Source organism: Nilaparvata lugens, chromosome X (assembly GCF_014356525.2).
Source record: "Nilaparvata lugens isolate BPH chromosome X, ASM1435652v1, whole genome shotgun sequence".
Lineage (NCBI taxonomy): Eukaryota > Metazoa > Arthropoda > Insecta > Hemiptera > Delphacidae > Nilaparvata > Nilaparvata lugens.
Genome location: NC_052518.1, coordinates 28,538,750 through 28,558,492, shown reverse-complemented (window position 1 = coordinate 28,558,492; position 19,743 = coordinate 28,538,750). Strand labels below are relative to the sequence as shown.

The following is a 19,743-nucleotide window of genomic DNA, read 5'->3' as shown; positions in this document are numbered from 1 at the left end:
AACTGTTGGAGCAGCTTTAGTATTGAGTGTGTAATCTTCAGTCTTGCAATAATAGACCAATTGGCAAAGAAATTTGGAGGGGATGTTTTGAACACAATTTTTGACTTAGCAGCTTTGTTAAGACTAGTGAATATAGGATATAGTGAATACTAGGAGGTGAATATATCAAAATTCCCCATTCCTAACTCATGTGCTAAGGGGATGAGGGTGGTTTGGTAGAGTATCCAACCAATAACTTATCCTGAAAGTTCATATCTACAACAGTCTTCAACTTATTGAAGGGTTCCCATACATATGACTATGTATATTGACACTGTAAACATATACATGACACTCTGTATATTACTTCAGAACTCCACTTGAAATATGGGCGTCCATATGAAATTATTAAATTTTAAAAAGCTTGAAGCCTACAGAGGAACCAGAAAACGGGTGCTCTCCCCCTGAAAATTTTCAAAGAAATGACCACTTAAATGTGTGTTTAAGCGTTCTGTATTTATTTATTCAGAATTAGAATAAGGTTTAAGTGCAAATTGGGCAATAGACTTTAAAACAAGTATTGTATGATGAACACTGATTGTATTTCAAACATATTATTATTTTAATAGACATAGACAACTCACATGGAGTTTATTATTGATGAAGAATAGAGAAAATGAAGTCTCTAATCAAATTAATCATTTACACAAGATAAATGTAAGGATTTTCACACTGAAATAGTTAAATTTATCATTATTATTATTACATTTAGCAAAATCTTATTGGCCGTTCTTTTTTATTAAAACTTTTTTATGATAAAATATCACAGCTTATTTTGTTGAACAAATTTCAAGTAGAATAATTGTCTCAATAAATAAGAAAATGAATAGAAAGAAAAATGTTGTTGATCAAGTCTCATGACTCCTTCAGTAGGGAATTCGCCTACTTCTGGCGGTTACAGTTGCATTTAATCCAGTTTCACATTAAGTTGTAATTTTTTCTCGTGCAAGTATCATATTTTCCTCTGAAGAACAATAATTATTTTCATTGTATTTACTTTCAGCCTAGTCATGGAAATGGATGTAGGAGGTGTTCGAAAATCGCGCTCGAAAAATGCTATTACTGTGAAAACAGGATCTGCTCATTGTGTCTAGTCAGTTGTGAAGCCTGTGGTAACTTCTACTGTAACAGCTGCTGTATACCAACGTGAGTAGGACTATTATTTTCTGCTTTTCAAGCTATTGGTGTTTCCACTCAAACCCATTCATTTTGTCATTAACAGTCTTGAATAAATCTGTAATATAGCTCAAAAATTAACATCATGTTTATCAATATTGTAACGTGGAGATTTAAAGAGATTGAATAGTTTTTGTAATGTAATGGTTACCTCTGATGTGGTTGCCTTAGCAACATATATTAGTTTGTATAAAAATGCATATGCAACATTTATTTGTATCTACAAATGAATGAATTCATTTAATAGATTGATGTTGGCTCGTCAACTTGTCTTCACTACATGGTGTGCTAAAATATAATAAGTTATGGTAGAAAGAAAATAGAATAGGGAAAGGTAAAAGCAGATGGCGTGGATTTCCAAGTGGGTGCGTCAGAAGCTCAATACCGACTCTCAGCTTCGATTTTAGTAGTCCCGCAGACTGGCTGAAGTGGAATGGACGTTTTGAAAGATTCAGAAATGCTTCAGGTTTGAAATAAAAATCTGGAGAAATTTTGGTCAATATGTTGATTAACGTTCTAGGATATGAAGGTGAGGATATTTTATCATCATTTAATCTTGATTATAAGAAGAATCTACTGATTATGATGAAAGGCAAGTTGGCAAATTTTTGTGATGAGTTGATAAGAGATATGATAGTTATTGGAATGTCAAATAGTGGTTTGTCAGAGAGACAGAGAGGTTACAAATGGATGACAAGTCTACTCTGGACAAAAGCTATTCAGAAGGTAAGGCAGGCACAGAGCATTAGCAGCCATCAACAAATTGTTCAAGGCAACCCATAGATTGTAATGGTAAAAAAAGTTCCTTGAAAAGAAAAGAAGTAGAAAGTGATGATGAACAGTCTACGAAGAGGAAAAAGGAGAAAGAAGGTAGAACAATAATTATTGCAAGTGATAAGAAAGGTAAGGAGAAGAAGAAATAAATAAACATAGGTAGTGTTTTTCCATTTTTGAGGAAGAAGGATGTTATGTAATGATTACCTCTGATGTGGTTGCCTTAGCAACTGATATAAATATTAGTTTGTTTGAATAACATTCTTTAAGGGCCGGTTTCTGAGCTCGGGATTCAGCTAAGTTGTAGACTATATACAGCTGGAGTCAGAAAATTGGATTTCCAAAACAGGGCGTAGTCATAGTGAACATTTTAAGTCAATTTTGAAAAACTAGAGAATTGAACACAAAATAAAATAAAGAGAAAATAGTGTACAGTTTCAGCTATTTTGAATTATTTAGGAATGTTTCATTTCGTCAAGGAAAAACGTTTCCAATTATAAAAATCTGGTGTGGTGCACTCACACAACTTTCCTTGCCGTTATGAAAATTTATCAACTGAAGCTAGTGTTCCCGCGCATCTCAAGTCTACTTTCCTAAGATCTGCCAGCTGGTGACAGGACAATAGCGCTGCAGACACACGAAGTCTGCTATCTCTTCATAGTGAATGATTTAACAGAATCAACAGTTCGCAATTGAATAATCTTATTTCGAGCTTATTTTCAGGTGGAAATGTTACTGAACATTAATTGTAGAGATTCTTATGCACAATCTTTTCCACTTGAATTTTTTTGTTTAAATTGTATCTGAAGCCTGATAATTGGAAATCTAAAACCAAACATTGCATAAATGGTGCAGTGCTCCTGAAATATTTAGAGATATGAGACTTGTGGCAGTTGATAGAGCTTATCAATGTCTTTTCTAGGTATGAATTTGATCAAAATCGTTGGAGCCGTTTTCTAGAAAATCGCGAAGAACCCTGTTTTTGACAACATATTCACCATTTTAGCTGCCATCTTGAATTGCATTTGATCGAAAATTTTTGTGTCGGATCCTTATAGTAAGGACCTCAAGTTCCCAATTTCAAGTCATTCCGTTTATTGGGAGATGAGATATTGTGTACACAGATGCACATACACTCACACACACACACACACACACACACACACACACACACACACACACACACACACACACACACACACACACACACACACACACACACACACACACACACACACACACACACACACACCACACACACACACACACACACACACACACACACACACACACACACACACACACACACACACACACACACACACACACACACACACACACACACACACACACACACACACATACACACACACACACATACAGACCAATACCCAAAAACCACTTTTTTGGACTCAGGGGACCATGAAACATATAGAAATATAGAAATTGGGGTACCTTAAGTTTTTTCGGAAAGCAATACTTTCCTTACCTTTGGTAATAGGGCAAGGAAAGAAAGTCCCGACTATGCCAGGAAGCCAATTTTCTTACTCCAGTCTAGAACTTGACTAAATCCCGAGCTTGGAAACCAAATGGATTGATGCTAGCCTGATAACTTGTCTTCACTACAGTTTTTAAAGTGATTATCTCAAGGCTAATGCATGTTTCAATATTATCTTAATTCAGTTTTATATCGGCAGTCAAAACGTTGTTATGTACTGTATTTTAAAAATTCTTATAGAAACATGTTTTTCTGTATAGTATTGACAATGTATAGTGTATTGGCATTAGGTATGTATATTTATTAAAAATGAATGTGTCTAGACTAAATACGTGTTTCAGATTTTGTCAGAGCATATAAGTGTAGGATATGAGATTGTAGCAATGGTAATTCTATTTTGATGTATGATGTTATCATCATATGAAAGTAATCATTAGATTAATTCAAAAAGCAACATCGTTAATAAAATATGTTTATGTTTTGAAGTGATGGATTCAAGATCCAAAGGAACCTCACACGTCAACCAAAGCTTATTGTGTGTCCCAAAAGTATGTTAGTTAGGCAAACCAACTCCCATGTCCTTTACAAGATTCAGGAGTTTCTTCCCTATACCAACATCCCATTCCTCACCTTGTTGCTTACAGCCAAACAGAGCCCTTCTTCTAGCTCCAAGACTTCTGCAATCCAGTATGATATGCTTAGCAGTCTCTTCAGACTGATTACAAAGCCTACACATCTGGCTTTCATTTCTGAGTCCAATTGTGTGGAGATGTTTCCTGAAGTGGCCATGTCCAGTTATCAGAGCAATTACCTGCTTGACCTGACCTCTACCCAGACTCACCAGCCACCTGGTGAAGTGAGGGCTTGTGTCTGCCAGCAGTCTTTTGCCAAGTGCTTGACCAGGGTGACTCTGTCATTGCTGGTGGTGTAAGTCCCTGGACCATTTATTTATTGTGTGGAAGGCAGTTGTTTTATTTATGCCACAGCCCGACTCTGGGCCAAGGAATGGCATACTAGAACCCCACTTAGCAAGCTCATCTGCACGCTCATTACCTCCTATGCCTACATGGCCAGGTACCCAACCAAGATGCACAGAGTTAAGCATTGCAAGCCTGCTGAGCGTTTTGTTGAGTGCTGAGCACTCCCACACCAATTTGGACTTGATTTCATTGGAGTCAAGAGCCTTGAGGGCTGCCTGACAGTCTGACAGGATTACTATATGCTTATTGCAGTAGCGCCTGGCATTGCCTATGTTGGCACAAGCCATGATGCCTCAAATCTCTGCCAGAAAGATGGTGCAGTGTTGTCCCAGACTTGCATAGACTTGTGTTCTAGGTGAATCACTGTACACCCCGTAGCCAGATTTCCCTTCAATGAGAGAACCGTCTGTGTACCAGACGAGGCTGCCTCTTTTGGGATGGGGCCCTTCCTCAGACTTCCACTCCTCTCTAGAGCAGAATTCAACAGAGAAAGGTTTAGTAAAAACCAACTCCGTGCTCATGACATCTGACATCATCTCAAGCACAGGGCTGTAAGCAACAGCTTTGGCAATTGTGCAGTGGCCTGTTCCAGACAGGCCTTCTCTCCATTGGCCTGTAACTTTTAGTCGATAGGGTGATTTCTGTGCCTCTGCCATAATAAAAATGTTCAATGGCAGTAAGCCAAGAGCAACTTCAAGAGTTGCAGTGAAAGCTGCAGTGACTAGAAGTGTTTGCATCCTTTGTAGACTTGTGAGTTTGGCTGTGGCTGTGACCTGGTTCACCTTTGTCCACCAGACTAGTGATCCATAAGTTACCTGAGGCCTTATTACTGCCTTGTACAGCCACAGAGCTATGTGAGGCTTTATCCCCCACATGGAGCCTGCAAATCTCCTGGACGTCATAAGCACCCATTTTGCTTTGTGCAGTGTATTATTTTAATGATTTTTCCCAGTCAGCTTAGAGTCAATGGTCAGCCCTGGGTATTTGACTGTACTTGATACTTCAAGCCATGTAAATCCAAGTTTCAACCTGGATGGAGACTCCAGGTTCTTTTTCCTTGTAAATGGAATGATTGCAGTCTTCGAGGGATTTATACTTAGTCCCTCTCCAAGACACCAGTCATTGACAGTTTTGAGGTTGACGTTCATGACGTCAGCAACAATGTTGGTGAACTTTCCCTGTACCATGAGGACTATGTCATCAGCATAGCCCTGTACAAAGACACCTTTACTTGTGAGTTCATTAAGGAGACCATTGACCACAAGGTTCCACAGAAGAGGTGAAAGCACACCTCCCTGCTGACAGCCCCTTGCAGGCGCAATCACCATTGACTCACCTTGAAGATCAGCCATGATCCGCCTTGAGCAGAGCATGGCCTCAACCCAACTACATATGGCAGGCTCAAGACCATGCCCCTGGACCGCTCGGACCATGGCCTTGTAAGTGACATTGTCCAATGCGCCCTCAATGTCCATGAAGGCACACAGGGCTGTCCTCCACCCTGCTCACAAGCTGATACAGGGCTGTTTCACAGGACTTGCCAGGCTGATAAGCATGGAGATTCCTGTGGAGAGGAGTGTCTGAAAGCACTCCCTTCCTTAGATGTCTTTCCACCAGTCTCTCCAGTGTCTTCAAGAAAAACGATGTGAGATTGATGGGACGAAATGATTTTGCAGTTGACTGCTCTTCCTCTCTTTGGAATGAAGACCACTCTACTGAGGCACCAGGCTTGAGGGATGTACCCATAGGCCAGACTTGCTCTAAAAAGTTCACACAAGAGAACTAGTAGAGATTCTGGTCCTTGTTGCAGCATAGCTGGTATTATGCCATCCCCCTCAGGAGATTACTTACTCACTTTATACTTTACTTTTTGTGGCTCTACAGTCCTGGGTGGACTTTGGCCTCCTCTACATAATGCCTCCAAACTTCTCTCTCCTGGGCTCTTCGTCGCCAGTCTGCCACTCCTAGCACCCGAAGATCGTCCAGGACGTCATTCAGCCATCTCCTCCTTGGTCTTCCTGTTCTCCTTCCCCATCATCATCTCATCCATCATCTTCAATGGGACTCTCTCTTCACCCATCCTTGCCACATGACCCAGCCATTCTATATGCTTTGCCTTTATGGACCATACAATGTTTTCTTGCCCAATGGCTTCATCAATCTCACTATTATGCCTGGCTCTCCAATTTCCATCATCCCATTTTGGTCCCCAAATCCTTCTGAACATTTTTCTTTCAAATGAGCTCAGTGCTCTCTCATCCTTGCTCAAAATTGTCCATGTCTCCGATCCGTATGTCACAACCGGCTTTATTAATGTCCTGTACATTTTTTCTTTTGTTTCACGCGAAATGAGTCTGCTCTTGAAAATTTTTTGGTTTGCATAATATGCACGGTTGCCCATCATGATCCTGTCATATATTTCATGACTTGTTCTATTATCACCAGTTAGCATTACCCCAAGGTATTTGAACTTACTAACGCCTTCTATTTCACAACCATGTGATATTTTCAAGTTATTTACCTGTCTCCTCTGCTCATTTGCTGACATTCTCATGTACTTTGTTTTTTCAATGTTTATTTTCAGACCCACACTTCCAGCCTCATCCCTCACTGTACAGAAAAGTTCTTTCAGATTCTCTTTATTTCTTGTAACTAACACAACATCGTCCACATAGTCCCAGCTTCCGAATTACTGTTTCCAACACCAGATTGAAGAGTGTAGCTGAAAGTGCGTCTCCTTGTCTAACACCGGTTGTAACATTAAACGTCCGACTCATCTTGGTACCGATTTTAACTTGAGTTGTTGTGCCATCCATTGTCAAGTTTATGAGATTGATCAACTTTCTAGGGATTCCAAACTCAAGAAGGATTCTCATCATGCTGCCTCTCTTAACACTATCAAAAGCTTGGTGAAAGTCCACAAACAGCATATGCAGATCTGTGTTTAACTCAAAACACTTCTCCATAATCTGCTTCATTGTAAATATCTGATCTGTTGTACCTCTCCCTTGCCTGAAGCCGCACTGATGATTGCCAATTATTTCTTCAGCATACACTCCTAGTTGCCTCAACACCAGGGTGGAAAAAAGTTTGTATGATGTGCAGAGTAGCATAATACCTCTGTAATTATTACAATTCATTTTATCACCTTTTTTTAGTATGGGGCATATCACACCTCAGGAGATTAGAAGGGGCCAAACTTGGATATGGCCCATTTAACTTTGGAGAGTGTGACAATTCGCCTGGCTAAAGTCCAGCTTCCACAATCAGCTCTCGGCCATGAGCTCATTTTGCTGTTGCCAGACATGCCTGATCAATCACTCTTGAAGGTACAGTCTGGAAAGTTAGTATCAAGAAGAAATTTGAGACTTCCATAAATTCCAGTGGTATATTGTCCCCCTGGCGACCTAAGAGTTCCCAAGAGGCCAATTGGGCTTGAAGCTAAAACACACTGCAGTCTCGCTCCTGCGCTTAGACTGTTTACCTCTTGCAAGGCTGTATTCTGTGAGTGCCCTGTGGTATGGCTTCCAAATACGGCTCTGTTTGCAATGGTTATGAAGCTTCCTTATAGCCTCACTTTTGCGGTCAAGGTCAGCAGTCCACCACTTAGAATTGGTGTGACTGTTTCCCCACCGCAATGCAAATGTCCTGAAAGCAGCTCATGATTGCATTCTGAAGGTCAGAAGCAATCTGATCGATGTCTGCAAAGCAGGTATCACATACACCCTGAGTAACACCCCTGAGCTTCAGAGGTGGGTGATTGATACCCAGGTGTTGCTCCTGGATGACTTAGCTCAGCCATAATGTGGGCGGGGAAAGGAGGCAAGTCGAAGTTCCTCATCTTCCTTCTTTGTGCCTCAGCTGGCATGGACAGCACCTCCTGGTGCTTCTGACGGCGTGAAGGTCACTCTCTTCTCTGATGACACCACTTCGAGGTAATTTTGTATTGGCCTTACAGCCTCGGTTCCGCTGCAGTATAGTAGGAAGAGGAAGGATAGACAGGAGGGATGGCAGCCAATGGGCTGCTGTGCCCGGAGAGGATAGAAGGATAGGGACGGCAGCCAACAGGCCGCTGTGCCCTGGGAGGATGGGAGAATAGGGATGGCAGCCAATGGGCTGCTGTGCCCTGGGAGAATGGAAGGTTAGGGACAGCAGCCAACGGGCCGATGTGCCCTGGGGCTCGTCCAGCGTTTAAATACTCTCCCATAGTGGATGGGATGTAGATGCGCCACCACTAGAGGCAGTAAGAATCCTCCCGATGCGCAGAAGATGGTGTGCCATCAGTACCCTCCTTATCTCCACGGTCAGCAAGCTTTCTGATAGCCGAGCGTCTTTTAATAATATTAATATTTATTTTCTCTTCACAATTTTACTTTGTGACACCCCACTCCTACTTGGGGGGGGGGGGGATCGGAGCCCTCTATGGCACCACTTCAAAAGGCGTGAGCCATCTAGGCATCACCTTAAGAGTTGTACACCTCCCAAGCATCACCTTTAGAGGTGTATGCCACTCACTATGAGCGTCATCTATACCTGGTCCACAGGTACATATTTACACTGTCCATCTGGTAACCAGACTTTCATTCATGGTCGACCTGCTCGTCTGTGCTTTCCTGGTGTTGTGTTGCTGTGACACAGCACTGGATCCTCATTTCAAGAGGGGCCTGGTCTGGGAGCCTGTGACTGTGGGTCTATCTCTTTGACAGTCAAAGGGTGTGTTGACTTTTCCACATCCATGTCAGTCAATGGTGGCATTGCATCTTTCCTTACCACCTTTCTGTTTGTTGGGCGAGGCAGGATTGTGGAATTGTCTTTAGACAATGATATCCCACCATAGTTTATCCTCTTTGTGTTGACTGCCAGGCTAGATTCTCACTCGTCATGAGCTGGTTTCTGTTCCATCCTAACCTCCACAACTTTCTCGGAGTTTGAAGTAGTTGCTCTGGTGGTTGGAGCATGAATCGCGGCCTGTTGTTCAGAGTTTCTCATCTCATCACAGGGATCAACTATGTCATCCCAAGATGCTTGTCCTGGAATGTAGGACAATTCCACCCTGGTATCAATCCAGGCATTGACTCTGACTCCATTCAAACCAACCTGCTTGAACATCCTTCTGTTGCGTCTTTTTTGGTCCTGAGATTTGGAATCTATGGCTGATATTGTTGGGACTGTTGTTGTCCTATTCCCCAATAAGAACGATTGCGACTTAATAGGCTGACTTGAAGGATTCAGTTGGGGAGGATCCCACTCTACCTCTCTCGTGAATGTGTGAATATTCACCCTGTTTCACACATTAATTCCATGCCCAATAGCAACTCTTGTCCAAGTCCTTCCATTATAAACACCGCTAGTGGAACTGTGATTTGTTCTATAGCTACATTAGTCATCACCTTCCCATTTAATGGGGTAGATCATCCATCAGCTAATATTGCGCAGTGCCCTTTAGTTTCATTCCGTATCATCCCTATTTTCTGGAGGACTTCATACACCTCATTACTCATATAATTAGCTTTGGTGCCGGTATCCAGCAATGCCTGACACTTTTTACCGCCGATTGTCACAGTAATAAATAGTCTGTTGTCCCTTGATGACTTTCCAATTACAGGAATCCTCTGTGCCATATGCATCACTGCTGTCTTGTTCAGAGTTTTATTCTACTTTTTCATATCACAGACACATTTGAGTGCTCTCTTCCCGCATCTTTTACATGGCAGGATTTCGGGACAGTGTGATCTCCAGTGCCCCTGTTTCTTGTATTGCCAACACATGGGTTCAGACTCACTAAGAGAGGGTCTGTTACTTCTAGGGGCTATCACTGTCCCGACCATGGGTCCTGTAATCGTTTTTGTGTCCTCAGTTTTGTGTACTCTCGAGTTCTGTCTATTCTGTTTCTCCTCTGCTTTGATTTGTTCATACTCTTTTGCGAATTTTTCTAACTCGTCAATGCTATGAACATCCGATTGCCGAATATACAATTTTTACCGTGGGAGGAGATTCTTATACACTCTCTGTAATTTATTTTCATCTGTGAAACCTCCTCGACGCCTCATGAGTGTCAGTACATCTTCGAGAAATTCGTCAAACAATTCACCATCCCTTTGCTTCCCTTTGATTGATACCCAGGTGTTGCTCCTGGATGACTTAGCTCAGTTGTAATGTGGGCGGGGAAAGGAGGCAAGTCGAAGTTCCTCTTCTTCCTTCTTTGGGCCTCAGCTGGCGTGGTCAGCACCTCCTGGTGCTTCTGACGGCGTGAAGGTCGCTCTCTTCTCTGATGACACCACTTCGAGGTAATTTTGTATTGGCCTTACGGCCTCGGTTCTGTTGCAGTATAGTAGGAAGAGGAAGGATAGACAGGAGGGATGGCAGCCAACGGGCCGCTGTGCCCGGAGAGGATAGAAGGATAGGGACGGCAGCCAATGGGCCGCTGTGCCCTGGGAGGATGGGAGGATAGGGACGGCAGTCAACGGGCCACTGTGCCCTGGGAGAATGGAAGGTTAGGGACGGCAGCCAATGGGCCACTGTGCCCTGGGAGAATGGAAGGTTAGGGATGGCAGCCAATGGGCCACTGTGCCCTGGGGAGATGGAAGGATAGGGACGGCAGCCAATGGGCCGCTGTGCCCTGGGAGGATGGGAGGATAGGGACGGCAGTCAACGGGACACTGTGCCCTGGGAGAATGGAAGGTTAGGGACGGCAGCCAATGGGCCACTGTGCCCTGGGGAGATGGAAGGATAGGGACGGCAGCCAACGGGCCACTGTCCCCTGGGAGGATGGAAGGTTAGGGACGGCAGCCAACAGGCCACTGTGCCCTGGGAGGGTGAGAGGATAGGGACGGCAGCCAATGGGCCGCTGTGCCCTGGGAGGATGGAAGGTTAGGGACAGCAGCCAACGGGCCGCTGTGCCCTAGGGGGATGGAAGGTTAGGGACGGCAGCCAACGGGCCCCTGTGCCCTGGGAGGATAGAATGTTAGGGACGGCAGCCAATGGGCCACTGTGCCCTGGGAGGATGGAAGGTTAGGGACGGCAGGCAATGGGCCGCTGTGCCCTGGGATGATGGAAGGTTAGGGACATACAGCAGCCAATGGGCCACTGTACAAGGACAGGAGGTCAGGGATGTACGGCAGCCAACGAGCCGCTGTACAGGAGAGGAAGGTTGGGAGCGGAATGCTGTGGTCTGGGGCTCGTCAGGTGTTTAAATACACTCCCAAAGTGGAGGGGATGGAGATGCGCCACCACTAGAGGCAGTAAGAATCCTCCCAATGCGCGGAAGATGGTGTGCCATCGGTACCCTCCTTATCTCCATGGTCAGCTAGCTTGCTGATACCCAAGCGTCTTTTAATAATATTAATATTTATTTTTTCGTCACAATTTTACTTTGTGACACAGGTAACCCTCCTGCCCAGTGACCTAAGTTGAGACAGAAGGTCAGACTTATAGAGTGACCAATCTGTTATCCTCGGATCCCGATTGCAGGAAGATCTGCCCTCACTTTGCATGTCAGACATACCTGTGATCAGACAGAGAGGCCTCATGACTTACATGCCAGTTATCAATGACCCTTAGGAGTCCTTCTGAGCAGAATCTAATGTCAATAACCTCACTCCGGTTCTGTGTAACGAATGTTGGATGGTTTCCAACATTACAGACATAAAGATTCTTGGATATGAGAAACTGAAGAAGAGCCTCACCTCGTGGGTTTGTGTCTGAGCTTCCCCATCCAGTTGTGTGGTGAGCATTGGCGTCACAACCTACAAGGAGTTGTCGACCGCCAGCACAAGATGACTCCACCAGGAGTTCAATCTCTCTTGATGGAGGAAGATCTCCAGAGTCGTAGGGCAAGTAGGCTGAGCATGCAGTTGTGCTCCATTTCCTGCCCTCATAGCTCCAGGTTAATGAGATCACAGTAAGATCTCTGGAACAGAATTCATTAAGAGTTAGGCAGTCCATACCCTTTCTCAAAAGTATGCAGATTCTGACATTCTTGAGAGAGGTACAGTATATCAACCTACCCTTGGTATCACCCAGGCCTGCAACTCTTCCTCGGTGAAGCCATGGTTCTTGGATCAGTGCCAGGTCGAATCCCTCTCTGAGGAAGAACTGGCGGAAAGCAGCAGATGCTGCTTTACTGTAGTGGAGATTGATTTGAAGGACCCTGGGCATTATCCTTAACTGGTGTTGAGATAATTGAAACCTGCCAGAGTCCTAGATTGGCTCTAGAGTTGGCTGACCTGACAACACTACAGCAGGCCTCATCCAGGAAACAGACAAATCCATAACCTTTTGGGTCCTTTCGGTTTCAGCCAGCTTGGCTGGCAGGACATTCCACTCCTTCACCTTCAGAGTGGGGTTTTGCTTGTCGAGCATCTCGATGATCTTTTCTGGAGTTTTCTTCAGAAGCAAGCTCTAAAGAACACCCTCACTGAACTCAAGATTTCTTTTCTCAGACCGACAATGAGTTTCGTTTCCCCAAACGGTTTGAGTCTGGGGATGAGTGCCTCCAGCCAATGCTTAGTAGCATCGTTGATGCAGGATATGATCAAGGCACCCTTCTCCATGTAGGTGCCTGCAAACGATGGAATGCATCCATCCTCAAGGGGCAGGAGCTCATCTATGATGGTTTCTTGAATGACTTCTCCTTGCTCTGCTGAAAGCTTAGACTCAGGATAGCCTTCCAAGACAATAGCCATTTTGGTGGCAGATGTGTCCCTGTAAGAGGCTCCTCCATTGGAAGTCTCTAGATTCAGGGTTTGGTCCTCGTGACATGCTTGAGTTCCACTCCTGACCTATTTTGTAGGTCCTTCCGCTGCGGGAGGGGTCGCCAATTCACCTCTAGGGCACTTGGCTGCCCTCGACCCAGCTTCATGCCCCACATTTTTGCCTGGAGTTTCTCCCCGCTCTGGTCTCTTGGGTTTTTTCTTTTTTGCCCTGCGAAACTATGCAGGGTCAAAAGCCTCGCCCCTCTCATGAAGTTTAGCCTGAATGGCCGCCCTTCTTTGAGCATTGGTTAGATTTGATCTCTTCACCCGCAAACCGCTCAGTTGCTGTATTGCATCCTCGAGCATTTGTGAGGGTTCTTGTTTTTCTGGACTTTTGAGGAGCTCATCCTCCTCCTCCAATTGGGATAGTGTGATAGAGCTTACCTCATCCATATCATGATCAGTAGAAGCCTTCTCAAGGTTAGCCTCTATGTAAGAGTGCAACAGTACCTCCTGTGTACCTGAAGCAACCATTTCGGATTGAGGAATCTGCCCTGATGGGGCAGATCCCGATAGGTTTGAGGTCGAAGCAACTTCCAGAGTTGCCTCGGGGTTTGGTTTTGGTTTTGAAGTTTCTTCTTTGTCCATGTGATTCCCACGAGCAGCTAGGGAAGTACGGTCAACCCGGACAGAGCAAGGCTATGTACTGCAGGAGGGCGCCTGGTATCCTGCAGGCACCGTTAGTGGCACCATGTATAGAAGGCCTGGTACCATCCACCCATCAGCACGGTCCACATAACACCTTGGGTTGGCCTGAAACAAGAAAGAGGGAAAGGAAGAAAGAAAGAAAGAGAGAAGAGTGAATGGCCAAGGAAGGCCGACAGATGGAAAAGGTAAGAAAGAAAGAATGGCACACAGCTAAGTCAATGGAAAAAGTGTCATTCTAGAAATTAACAGATCCAAAGCATACTAAGAAGGAGAAGAAGGGTTTTGGATGAAGGGCTTTGGAAAGGGGACCCCTTTTAGTCGCCTCCTACGACAAGCAGGGATACTGTGGGCAAATTCTGACTTCAACAGATTCTTGAGTCTGATGTTCGACTCAAAGCTCCCCCAGCCCACAGGGGGTTAATAAAATAAAAAGAAATAAACAAGTTAGTTTTTACGAGAAAAGCTCAATGTATAGATCAAGAAAATGTAAAATGTGAATGTGTGAAATTAATAAAAGTTATTGATTTATAACAGGATATTGATTTATAGAAAATATCCTATATTTTGGAGGCTCGTCCGGGATTGTATTAAATTGAATGGGATAGATCGCCGGATAGATCTGAAGTTTTGTGTGGAAAATGTCATATTTAGCAAGGTCGAAGAAGTCGAATCCGAGAATAGTACAAATAAGTAGATTGATTACGGAATCAGAAGGCGACAACGAAGAGTTTATCAAGAATCTGTTGGAGATAATAAAGACAGATAGAGAAAATAATGAGAAACGAGAACGAGAACATAAGGAAAAGGAACAAGAAGAGAGACGAGAACGTGAGCAAAAGGAACGAGAAGAGAGAATATTTGCTTTACAACTTTAAAAATTAGAGTTGGAAGCAGGAAGGAATAATGCGGACATTTCAATAGTAAGTAGAAATTATGATTTTTTGAAACTTATGACTCGATTTAACATGGATAGACAAATCAAATACTTGATAGAAAAATTAATAGACACAATATAACCAAAGAGGACTGGGTCACGTACCTAATGGGCACTCTTGCCACTAGAAATAGTGAATATCATTACAAGAGAGCCTGATCCACTTGCAAACGACTATGATCATATAAAATGTTTATTGCTCAAACGATTTAAGCTTAGTCCGGAGCAATTCCGACTAAAATTTTCAAAGAAAAGAGAGTTCTTCTACGTGGAGAGATTTTTCTTTTGAACTCAACAACTTTTTTAGTGAATGGATAGGATTACAAGTGAATGACTACGAAAGCCTGAAAGAGTTAATTGTAGTTGATCAGATTGATAAAAACATGCTTCTAAAAAAACTTGATTTATCAGGAGTAAGAGGAATTGCTAATGATTGGTTAAGATGCTACCTAGGATAGGAATAGGAGTAGGAAATAAATAATATATTTGTGTTCCATATAATACAATATTTAATGAAGCTATAAGAAAAACCTTTACAAAACATAAATTCATTTTTGGTTATAGGACAACAAATAATGCATTTGATCTGATAAAAAAGAAATCAAGTCAGGTGTCCTTAAGGGGGCCTCTCCACTAGGAAATACTGAAATGAAATGGATCTAACAGGTGATTCTCATAGAACATAATCTCATGAACTTATGTCATTGTGCAAAATATCAATGTGAAGACTATGTAGTTGGTGATGATGGTTGAAGCTGAAAATTAGGTATTTTCCACAATACAAGGAACATTGTTGTCAGGTGTACCTGGAAATCTATATGAGATAGAGCGCTCTACCTGATCTCGGATTGTAGAGCACAAAAATACGCCCAGAGGGATTTTAAATTATACATCTAAATGGTAACAATCGGAAGATATTGTTGATCAAAAACTAAAATTCATCAAAATTGATTTTTTCTTTAAATTTCACTCATTTTTGAAAAATCATAACTCAGTACTCATTAGAGATAGAGAGCTCCGAATGAATTATTCAGAATTCCATATTCTAGAAAAAAGGCAAGAGCAAATTTTTCTGTCCGATCACGAGATTTGGCAGAAATAGCTGAAAACTGGAAAATGAGCCGAAAATACAAGGTTTTTCGGCCACTCTGTATCTAGCACAATGAAATTTTGCATGAAGAAATTGGTTCTGGACTTCTCTTATGTACCCAAATAATATATTAACAAATCAGAACTACAATATAAATTGCAAGCACACCCCCTATTTCATGTCTATATTGACTGGACTATTTGTACTTCTCTCTACTATGTTCTTTGATAATAAAGTTGTTCCTATTTCTTGTATTATAGTCATGCACACGCACACTAGATTGCCTGGGGATTTGTCTTCATTATTTTATACGTGTAGTATTGTTTTGTAAATATAAAGTCCATACACCGTCATTAATTCTAACTTTTAAAAAAATGTCCTGCACGACTCTTGTCTATTTAAATTAAATATTTTTCTTACTGCTTCTTTTTGGATTTTTTAATATCCTGTACAAGTTAAATGCACTAGTCCCACCATAAATCTCAATGACATATGAAATATGAGAGTGGACAGTGGCATGTTTGGAATGTTTGTCACACGGATCTCAAAGTTAATAAATTACAAATGGGTGCCAGCCTTCTTAGTGCAAATATTCCTGTACTTACTTTTTTACATACTCTTGATACATGCTCTTCCCAATTGAGTTTGTTATATCTAGATCTAGACCTAAAAATTGTATGTTCTCTAGGTTATTTAGGTTGACTGTACTTTTTCTATTGAGATTTCTAAAGGTGAAATGTACAAATTTCGTTTCATCTTTATTTAGCAAAAGGTTCATTTTACTTCAAACGTTTTTTAAAAGCAAAATTGTGTCATTACATTTGTTTTTCGATAATATCCAAGTCTTTGTCGAATATGCTTTAACTATTGATTCATTTCATTATAATATCATATTCAATTATTATGTTTTTCATGATATAATCTTTTAATTTGTATATTAATATTTTATTATATATATTCAAGTGTCCCCACACAGGGTAGCTTATAGGGAACACATATTAGAAATTAGGAAACAATATTGTATTTGCTTTTTGGGATGTATTTGATTGTTTATTTATTTTTAGAATAAAGAAAAGAAAAGATAGATTAGACGAAGAATACCGAATGAAATTCGTGAGAATCTGATAGATGATCTACCTAAAATCTTGAAGACAGAAGAACTTGTGAGTAAGTTAGATGATTATTTCGAATTCAGTTGATTCTCTTCCTGTACCTCAAAATATTAAATCAGTAAATGAAAAAAGTGCCGATAAAAAAACAGATTTACCTGTATCATATAAATGTGGTTGAAAAAGATTAAAAAACGTTTAGTTTTTTATATGTGAAATTAATAAAAGTTATTGATTTATAGAAACATATCCTTTATAAGTATATGATTGGCATTCTCTAAATTTTTATTTCATTCCAGGTTTTGTGGGAATAGTGAATGTTTGACGTGCCTTGACTGTCTCAACAAATGATTATAAACAAGTTCAACAGCTGCGAAAACATTCTAACGACTGATAGGTAATATTGTGCGGTGCACCAAAAAACGACTTATTAGAACTTTTCCGTGTTATTTTTAATTAGTGAAATAGGTTACTATATTTTTGTATCAAACATTGTATGCTACATGCAATTTGGTAATTTTGAGCCAGTGAAGGTGAACGGTGGCATGTAATGATAGCCATCTACTCTTTCGCGCTCGTCGTCATTCGTACGCACTCTGCAAGAGTGTGGCGCTGGCATTAGAATAGTTGATTTCAAACCTCTTATAGACCGCTTCCTTTTCTCTAAAATTGTCGACACTGGAATGTCTGCAGGGGTAATCACAGCAGGAGGAAGGCTGTTAGCTCTATCACTTTCTTCGCCTGTTTCATCTTCACCATTCATTTAATTTGCTATATCAATACATTTTTGTGCTCTCTCCACTTTTTCTCCTATTATTTCATTTTCTCCACCTTCTTCATTATTTTCTTTGCTTGCTTGCTAATCACCTCTTTCTGTTCCTCCCAGATAATAAAATGAAGATCATTATAATTTCGATCAGTGTTATCATTTTATTTTTTATCTGTGACACTGAAAGGAAGCAAATGGGTAAATGCCAAACATTGCAAAGCCTTCTTTCTTGATTGGCTGAGTGCGGTGGCTGCTGTTAGGATGTATTTCAATATTTTTATCTTTTAATTAATTGCTTTCAGCTAAACATGTAATATACGTTATTGTGTTTATGTTATTGGAGTCTCTGCTGATGGGGTCCAAGACCCTCCAAGTATTTTTTAAAAGTTTGGCTGTTCATATGCCTAAATTGGACACAGCCAACTTGGCCATCATTTATTCGTAAATGGTCAAGCTTCTTCATAGCAAAATTGCCTGTGCTCATTGAGCAAGCCACAGTTACTGCTCTACTTCCCCTTTTACCAGCAGGAGCAATGTGCTTTGAAAGCTTGAGTAGAACTACTTAAAAACAACTCTCATGCATATAATACATTTGAGAGGGCTAAAAATGTTTTGTTTTGTTTTTGCTGAGAAGGCTGGTTCTTGCATGTTGTAAAACTGTTATAAAAATGACCCAAACATTTTGATTATAAAAAAGCATTTGAAAATATTAATGATAAAATGGAAATATATAGATGAATGAGACCAAACTTGAAAATATTTCTCACCTCAACTATTAATTCAATACAATATCCCTGAGAGAAATGAAAAACTAGAAACACTCTTGGTAGTAGAATATAATAGAATATTTAGAATAAAATATTTAATTAGTTCAACAACAATACAGATTCATCCATACAGTTGAACAACGTCAAATTGGTAGTCATTACAATCATCACTGTCATAACATTATATCAATCTAAGAATATACTACTGTATAAGAATCAACTTTTAAAACTTGACATTTAATCATTGATCTAAAAAGACGAGAATAAAATACATACTTATAAAATTACGCTAATTGTCATTGAGAAATTCTTCTATACTATAGTAAGTCTTACTAATAAAAAACCGGTATTGATCTGTTTTAAATGTAGCTGACCTATAATTTAAATAAGTTGGCAGTCTATTTTAAAATTTGGCATCTATATAACTAGGTTTTTTCTCATAAAGAGAACACTTATATTGTCTCTATGTCTAGTATTATGATGGTGAACATCTGAGTTTGTCGTGAAATTGCTGATATTTTTTGCTGATATATATCCGTGTCCCGTTCCAGCTAGTGCCGGGTCTCGGTATGAACAATGGGCCACACGAATAAAACCAAAGCATATGCACATGAGCATGGAGCATAAGGTTTTTCTCATGAGCATTAGGTAGAAGCATAAGCATTTGCACATTTTTATATGAATAAGCTTCACCTTATACTCTTACCTTATGCTCCTGAACTCTGGAGCAAACGCTCACGTATTTTAAAGATTTTTCGTAAGCTGATTCGTCTTTGTGGCCTTACTTTGTTTTTATAGCTCACGTAAGCGCTAAATATGCAAGTATAGACACCGCTTGTGTTTGCGTCGTCTGCTCTGCTCTATCCTTGAATTGAGTTTTAGGTTAGTTGAGTTATGAATTTTAAATAATTGAGTGAAAAAATGTCATCTCTATAATAATTTGCAGCATAATCTTATAATCTCAATAGCTTTCTTATAATCGTCTACATTCTCATTTTCTTGAATGCCTATTTCCTATTATGTGATGGCTATCTTTATATCGGATAGGTATCTTTTGTACTTATTATTTTATAGGAATAATGTTGATATATATCATGGTTGAATCTAAAAAGAGTTTTATAGTTTTCAACTATTGGTTGTGATCGTATCTGGTATAGTTTCCTCTTACTTACACGAATTAGTTGAGCCATTTTACTATGAGCAAAA

General features: G+C 40.9%; 1 protein-coding gene across 1 annotated transcript in view; it reads left to right on the top strand.

Moving 5' to 3' along the window:
- The window catches only part of LOC111049810, an 81,179-nt gene extending 61,908 nt beyond the window's left edge, over positions 1 to 19,271 (top strand). The window contains exons 3-4 of the mRNA XM_022335982.2: positions 1,043 to 1,185; positions 17,301 to 19,271. Coding sequence (XP_022191674.1) covers positions 1,043 to 1,185; positions 17,301 to 17,352 — 195 coding nt within the window. The 3' untranslated portion in view covers positions 17,353 to 19,271. The remainder of the gene's footprint in view (positions 1 to 1,042; positions 1,186 to 17,300) is intronic.
- Positions 19,272 to 19,743: the final 472 nt, after the last annotated feature.